At 41.2% G+C, this 7,745-nt stretch overlaps 1 protein-coding gene across 1 annotated transcript in view; it reads left to right on the top strand.

Moving 5' to 3' along the window:
• Window positions 1–7,138, top strand: part of MMD (monocyte to macrophage differentiation associated) — a 15,541-nt gene extending 8,403 nt beyond the window's left edge. Inside the window, exons 3-7 of the mRNA XM_057368813.1 lie at window positions 4,223–4,383; window positions 5,136–5,210; window positions 5,585–5,686; window positions 6,071–6,140; window positions 6,889–7,138. Of these exons, the coding sequence (XP_057224796.1) occupies window positions 4,223–4,383; window positions 5,136–5,210; window positions 5,585–5,686; window positions 6,071–6,140; window positions 6,889–7,089 (609 nt within the window). The 3' untranslated portion in view covers window positions 7,090–7,138. The remainder of the gene's footprint in view (window positions 1–4,222; window positions 4,384–5,135; window positions 5,211–5,584; window positions 5,687–6,070; window positions 6,141–6,888) is intronic.
• The last annotated feature ends 607 nt before the right edge of the window (window positions 7,139–7,745 follow it).

Below are 7,745 nucleotides of genomic sequence, written 5' to 3'. Positions count from 1 at the left end.
CAAAGTAGTTAAAAACAGACAGAAAAAAACTGTTCAGTGTGTTTAGAGGAACAGGAAGGAAACAGTGCATGAGAGAAGCAAGAGTTGTTAGAATTGGAGGGGAGAGATGGCTCTTTCATCAGGAAGCTTTCTGGTGTAGATAAGGTTTATCAGACAAAAGATAAACCCTGTTGTGCTAAAACCTCAGAATTTAGACATGGCATGCTYTGTACTGCTCTAAATGTTTCTTTCAACTGCCTTAGAAGGAGTAACTATTCTTAAAATTTGTTAGAATCTGTATTCCAGGCTGGGTTTGTGAGGTGCATGGAAAAACAGAAGCAGTATAAATATTTTAAAAATGAGACTTGGAACATTTAGCAGGCCATTTGAGCATGGAAGGAGGGGGTCATCAAAGTTTCTGATGAAGATGTCTCCATYCCCACTGACTGGGATAAGCAGTTTCTCTGCTCTCTGTGTTGCTCGTGGGCCTCCCACTCCTTTTTACTGATCTCCTAAAATTAGGGGAAAATTGAAAAGTGGGGAGAGATGGTGACAGGAGCTCACTCCTGGAGATGGACACAGTCCTTTGTGGTTCTCTCTGAGGGTCCTATGTATTTTTGGCAGCTTTGTTGATCTTTCTGTTGCCTCTCTTGCCTAAAAGGAGGTGCCTGAACCATCTCTGTGCCCTTGGTGTTTCCCTCCCAGTGAGAGGCACGAGGGATTGCAGCAGTGACTCCGTGCTCTGCTGCAGCAGCTCGTGCACCAAAGGGCAGTGTTGCTTCCTGCCTGATGTGCAAAGAAAATAATTCATTTTCTGTGAATGCTACATGCAAAAGGAAAATTTCCTACAGATTTTTATAGCTGTCTGTGGCAGAGATTTTCTTGAGAAATATGGAAAGAACACAGGTGAAATATTGACCAGCAGAGCAGTGTCCTAAGCAGCCCCAGACAGGTGGAAGACACAGGATACTTTGCTGTGAGCTGGTAACCAAGGAGTGTTTAATTTCCCTGAAGTGACCCTGATCAGGCTYACAGTTTGTTATTTCAGCCTCTTTCTTTGTGCCTTGGGGCTTTTTGSTCATTGTGACAGCAGTTCATGGTGGTTGGTTTTCCAAAATCCATCACATAGGTGTTGTGCCCAAATCTATTCTGAAATATTCCTGCTTTTAGCTGAATTAAACACATTTTATCCTTTATCTTCCTCCTTATTGCAAGGTGTTGTTGGCTTCATTCTCTCATTTTGTTCTGGCATTTCTCTAGAAAGCTTCAGGAACTGTTGCCTTCTTTCTTGTTCTGCAGATCTCTTTTCCAGCCCCRCTTGTGATGCAGCCAGGTTTAATCAAGGTGCTAAAATTAGTAAATTGGCATATCACAGTTCTGGGTTTGCTCAGTACATCAAGTTACTGGTTTTGATGATAYTCCTTTGGAAGACTTGTACTCCCATGATGGAATAAGTGAGGATTTCGTGACTTGTAGCTGGAGTTTTTTTACAGGGAATATTGGCAACTCAGAAATGCTTTGTCATGCTGTAAAATGACACAGCACAATCCCACTCATTCTCTTCATTCTGATTGTCTCACTGCTTTTTTGGCAAATTCCCTTCCTTTTAAAGGGCTGATTGATGGCATCTCCATTCTGAAAATTGAAGATTAAGATGCAGTTCTTGTGCTGGTGAATTTTTCAAATGARCATGGGAAAATCTGTCTTTTTTCATGACCTAAAGTTTTGTATTTGTTTTGCAAGATGGATGAAGCCCATTGTACCATATGTTATCTGTTATGGCACTGCCATCTAAAGAACTTTTATCCAGTTGGCTGGAACAGCAGGGTGTCATTTCTGGATTTTATATTTAATCTAGTTATTTTTGACCAAAAAAAAAAAAGTAATAAAACATCTCTTGTTTTGTCTGACTGTTCCCATGGTGCCTATCAGGCACAGAGGGGAAAGTGTTTCCAAAAAGAACACTCAGAAAAAAAAAAATCAGTCCTTCTCATGGAATACAGTGCTGTTCCCTGGGAAAGGTAGAATTGTTCTTTAAAGCCAGGACAAGGCAGAAAAGGGATTAAAGGTCTTCATTYGTGCCCTGTACCCTTCGTTCTGAAGGTGCAGAGAAAGAGGTGATAAGAGAATCTCTTCTTTGTTTTAACCCTATCACTTTATACAATAATTACCAGAAAAAATGGTTGACRYTGAACTTTGTGTTGGTCCATTTGRGCATCCCAYGTCACATCTTARCTAGGGGAACATTTATTTAGCAGATTAGTAAAAAGCTGRGGTATCTGTGKAAGAAAGGCAAGTTRTTCTGYTTAATTTCTAAATTTTGTTTGCAARGARGGCTCCCTTCCTAWAAAATGGTCTCTRTCAGAGTCCYTGAGCAGCTCATRCCTGTTATAGGGAATTAGTAGGAGTTTGCTTTTTTTACTTGTTGCTTGTGGGTAGAAATCTGTCTGAAACCTTTTAGTTCTCTGTCAAGTTTAGTCAAAATTGAAATTTGCATAGAAATTAGGAWGGAAAGTGAGGAATGTGGATCCAGCAGCTCTGCACAGCTTAGAGCCATAGCTACCCCACCACTTCTGGAGCTGAGCATCCTCCTGGTCCCTGYAAAAATGAAATGAAACAGCTGCCACATCTCATCAGTTCCATCCTGTCTGTCCCAGGGGCTCCAGCCACATTTCACACTGTGTGTCATGAGTGGAAAACAGGAGGGATTGATTTACTAAGGAGTGACACACTTCAGCCTTCCCTGGATGTGTGCATGGAAACTCAGGGCTGCTGATAAATGAGAAGCCAGGCTGGCAGCCTATTTCTGGCCTTAAAGTGCACAAAATTAACTTCCATAATTTCGTTACAAAGCTCAGGAAGTGTTTTTACCTCCATTCCCAGYGCTGTGGATGTATCAATGCCATACYTTCAATTTGYAAAGCTCTACAGCTTTGGCSATAAWTACACTAAATTTTGCAAAACGTGAGGAAATTTAATAGTGATGAAGCTACAGCTGATGTGCTTCAAGGCCAGAAGGAAAAACCATTTTTTTTTGTTGTTAATCTCTTGCTCAGCCAGCTACTTCTCAGATCCATTCAGTTTGCTCTGCATCCTCTGCACTGAGCAGAACCTCGATTTCTTCTGGTCTGTAATTAAAGGACAGACAGGTCAGGCTAGACCAGAACTTTGCACTCTGAGCCATCAAACCTGTCATGCAAAGTGGGCAGATTTGTTTAAACATTGCTTGTTCCTGGCTTTATTGTTTAGCATATGAGACTTGGCTTAAATTACCAAGAATTTAACCTAAGAAGCCTATTTGCAATTCAGGGGAACAAATTAATGTCTTAAAGCGTTTTAAAGCCTGGAAGGGAATTTGTGCAGTGTTTGTAACTTAGAAGACTGACAAAGATGGGCCTTGAGAAATGTCTGAGTCAGTGGGCTCTCTTCTTTCAATACTTTTAACACATGGGATGTTTTTGGGGTTTTTTTTTTTTTTGGTTATTTCCTCCTTTCCCCCCTTTTTCCTTTTTCTGAAGGAGATAGAGGTGCATCGTGTTTTATTTTGGAAAAGGGATGTAGTTTTAAATGTAAGTGAAGCCTGCAGCCACTTCTTGGATGCTTCTTGCAAGCGTGGTAATGCCATCATGATATTTGAATGGGGCTTGTTTTGGGAGAAGTGAATTAAAAATGCTTAAGAGGGATGTGGGGAGGCAGAGTTGGATATGCTGCATTAGAAGAACATCTTTGTGTGTTAAAAATCTAGTCATGAGAGGAGTTTGTGGCTAATTTATTTATGATAGCTTAAACCCAAGTTCTGCAAAACTATTGCTTAATTCTCTCAACTGCACTTTGCTAAATGCTTTGTTTTTGCATTGGGGATTCAAGTTTATTTTGGTCTGTCTTTTGCTCTGTCTCCATGCACAAGAGGTGGCTTAAATCCAAGCCTAGAGTAAGGTTAACATGGTTTTAATGCACGAGGCAGAATGTGAAAACAAAACCACTGCTAATATTTACAGAATTAGACAAAAGAATTTCCTATCATGGCTAGAAGAGCCAGGAACCTTCCCTGGTACCACGGGGGGAGAAATTTAGCAAACATAGGTCTGACTTATGCCTGAGAATTGCTGAATTCTTGGTGCTTGTTTGTTAACTTACAACTAAATGACAAAACWTTCTGTGGCTGGGCTCTCTCTGCCTGCTGGTGCTGCCCTGGGGGTGGCACCACGACCAACATCCAACAATGGCCTTTTTATTTTCCCAGTTCCTCATTGTCCCTGCCATCGTGGGCAGTGCCCTCCTCCACCGGCTCTCTGACGACCGCTGGGAGAAGATAACAGCATGGATGTAYGGGGTGGGGCTCTGTGCCCTCTTCATCGTCTCCACCGTGTTCCACATCGTTTCCTGGAAAAAGAGTCACCTAAGGTAGCAGCAGGAAGTGTTTCACTTTCGTGTTGTGTTTTCCTGTTGTGTTTCACRGTCAATTTTGCAGGAGGTTGGAGTGGTTCTTGCTACTGAATCATGAAAAAAGCACCCTTGATTCTGTTGGAAGAAACAGTGAGCCAAGTTCATGTATCATTGAACTTGGATGTCTGCTGCTTTGTCACAAAGAAAACAATGTGTTTTTGGTGGCCCTAGTGGCTGTTAATCCAGAAGCAGAATGGGAAAAACATCCTGTAAGTGGTTGATGGATAATATCCCATTGCAGAAATGAGGACACTGCCTGGGCCTGTGGCCTGCTCTAATGCTTTGAGGAACACAGCTTTTGCCAAGAGAATTGTAATACAATACCCAGCTAASGAGCAGGAAAACCTCCTTGGGAGCAAGGCAGCAATAGCAAAACTGACATGGGATTTGTTATTTATTTTTTATTTTATTTCTTGGTCCCATTTATGACCCCTAAATAATTCTGGGCCATGAATTTGATTTAGCCAGTGGTCACTAAACAGTAACAGTGTCTGGATTAGGCAGAGTTGATGTGGGGTCGAGAAGGGGAGAGGACTTGGAGTAGTCCTTGGAGTCCTTGGAGTAGTCTTACGAGCTTCAGTTCCTCCACATGATTTTAGAAGATGTGGAGTTGATGGTATTTTCCCCAAAGTAATTGTCAGAAAAATTAAATGATGCAGAAATATTTCCAAAATGTGCCATGGTGACCTGTTTTCTCTCTCTCTCCCTAGGACAATGGAGCATTGCTTTCACATGTGTGACAGAATGATGATCTACGTCTTCATTGCAGCATCCTATGCACCATGGTAAGGAATGGGAAGCAACAGCTGCAGGATCAAAGCTTTTCCARAGTGAACAGTGGGTCATTGCTGCTTTCCAAAATCCTTGAGTGCCTTCTTGGGGCAGGTGACCACATTCTGTGTTGTGACAGGCATTGTAATGTCATCTCTTGGGGCTCCCTGAACAGAAAGTGGTTTATTTATAATCCACACACCTCAGTTCATGCTTCCCATGAAGTGCAACATCCTCTGCCTCTCTGTGGGTAGAATSTCCCAATATCTGCTCCCCCCTCATGCTGATTTTGAAGCTCTGAGTATTTATTTGTTTTTATCAATCCCTGCTGCTCTTRTGTCAGTGTGGTCAGTTCATTCATCACTTTTTGGAATCTTTGTGCCTCCAGGTTAAATCTCCGTGAGCTGGGACCTCTGGCATCTCACATGCGATGGTTTATCTGGCTGATGGCTGCTGGAGGAACCCTTTATGTATTTCTCTACCATGAAAAGTAAGAATTATTTCTTTGCATTTAATTTCGAGTTTAAAATTATCCTCAGGGAACAAGACCAAACTATTTTTGTTTGGGAGATGAGGTACCAAGGTTCTCATCAAATAAGAAAATTTGTCTCAATGTTCTGTTCTCACTAGTACTTAATGCAAGGGAAGACATCTAGGCAGTATTTAGAGAAGATACTGCCTGCAACTGTATAATGCAGAGATAAACACTAATTTTAATTTTATTATAAAACAGTGGTTAGCTATGTGCACAAAAAGCTTTTTGAATAATGGACCCATACCAGCACATAATTTAAAATATTCTTTTTTACTGTTGAAGGAAATGTGCATCCTTTTGTACATATCTCTTGAAATGACTCAAATTGTTCCWTTTTAGGTATAAGATCGTTGAACTCTTTTTCTATTTAGCGATGGGATTTTCTCCTGCTCTGGTAGTGACATCCATGGTAAGGAATGTGACTTATTACCAGTRCAAACAAACAAACTTGCCTTTTATAACCATCTTAAATTCCAGTGCAGCTCTTTCCTTAGAGATGTTCATTTTAGTACACTGTAATTGCAAGAGTTCTCTGCAGAACAACCAAATACAATCAGTTATAGTTTGGGTTTATAATTTACATTTCAGTGAATTGCTGCCTTGTTTTGTTCAGTCTGGGCTGCATTGTGTAGACAAAGAGAGCCTGGGYTTCTTGGTGCATCTGAAAAGCATCCTACTCCAAACTGATTTGTAGTTACACATTTTAAATAATGTTAATTAACCCTTTGTGCTTCTGATATAAACCTGACACCTTTTCAAGTTAATGCTTTACCCGGCCATATCAAAGCCTTGCTGATGTTTCATCCAGCTAGGAGGAGTTGCATTGAGCTCCCATTTCCACAGAGTAATGTGGTTTCCTTTGTCTTTATCTGCTCTGCTGATGAAGCAAACCATCACACTTGTTTTAGTTCTTGAGTTACCCCAGTATAACCCCTCTAGTGCTRTTGGGACATAGTGTATAAACCCATTATTGTGCATTCCACAAAGTGTAATACAAATACACTGCACTCCTCTCCTGTCCATCTGTCTCACCCAAGATCTCCTGAGCCGTGACACCCACTCCCTTTGCTTGGGGGTGAAAAACACTTTGTACTTTGTCCATAAATTCCCTTTTCCCCCTTTCCACCYGACCCTGACCTGTCCTTGTTCCCTGGCAGAGCAACACCGAGGGACTGCAGGAGGTGGCCTGGGGAGGTTTGATCTATTGCCTGGGTGTGGTGTTCTTCAAGAGCGACGGGGTGATCCCCTTTGCCCACGCCATCTGGCACGTCTTCGTGGCCACAGCAGCTGCTGTCCACTACTATGCCATCTGGAAGTACCTTTACAGAAGTCCTGCAGACATCATTCGTCACTTGTGAGATTATGTATATCTCTATATATCTCTGGGTATATAGATATATATAAAAATATAATCTGCACTTGGCCTCTGTAACAGTATTATTTGATTTAAGGAATTTGGGGGGAGAGTTGGAAAAATTGCACAGCAAAACTGCACTGACTTTGGTAGTTCTGTGAACACAATTACTGTGAACTGATGTTTGTGTCCTGCCATTGCCCATCACATGGCAAGTGCTGTAAATAACCAAGATACTGTACCTGCAGTAACCAAGAGTCCATTCCACGTTAGCAGAACTGGCTACCTGATGTTTACAAACAAATTTTGTATCCTAGTTTAATTTTACGATTTTTAACTACGTGAATTTTTCTAAATTAGCGATTCAAATGGTGAAGTCAGTGCAATAGTGACAACGTAACGCTCTTGACCTGAGATTGGTTTCTATCATCTTTCCATGAGTCATTTCTTAGACATGAATCARAAACAACTAATCCACTTTTACCACCCATTATCTTGGTATAACGTGACTTTTATAGAAACTTTTTTGTGTTTTTTGTAAACTTTCAAAGTACATTTACTGAACTGAAGAYACACAACTGTCATCTATGCAGCTATTCATGTTGCAAAATCTTGCAAGAAATGGTTACATTCCACACCCTGTCCTGACCATGGAACCTC

The sequence above is a fragment of the Malurus melanocephalus genome, unplaced genomic scaffold (assembly GCF_030028575.1).
Source record: "Malurus melanocephalus ecotype Western Australia unplaced genomic scaffold, MMel_1.1 scaffold_98, whole genome shotgun sequence".
Taxonomy (NCBI): Eukaryota; Metazoa; Chordata; class Aves; order Passeriformes; family Maluridae; genus Malurus; species Malurus melanocephalus.
The sequence above is the reverse complement of the archived record's forward strand: the minus strand, read 5'-3'. Positions and strand labels throughout refer to the sequence as shown.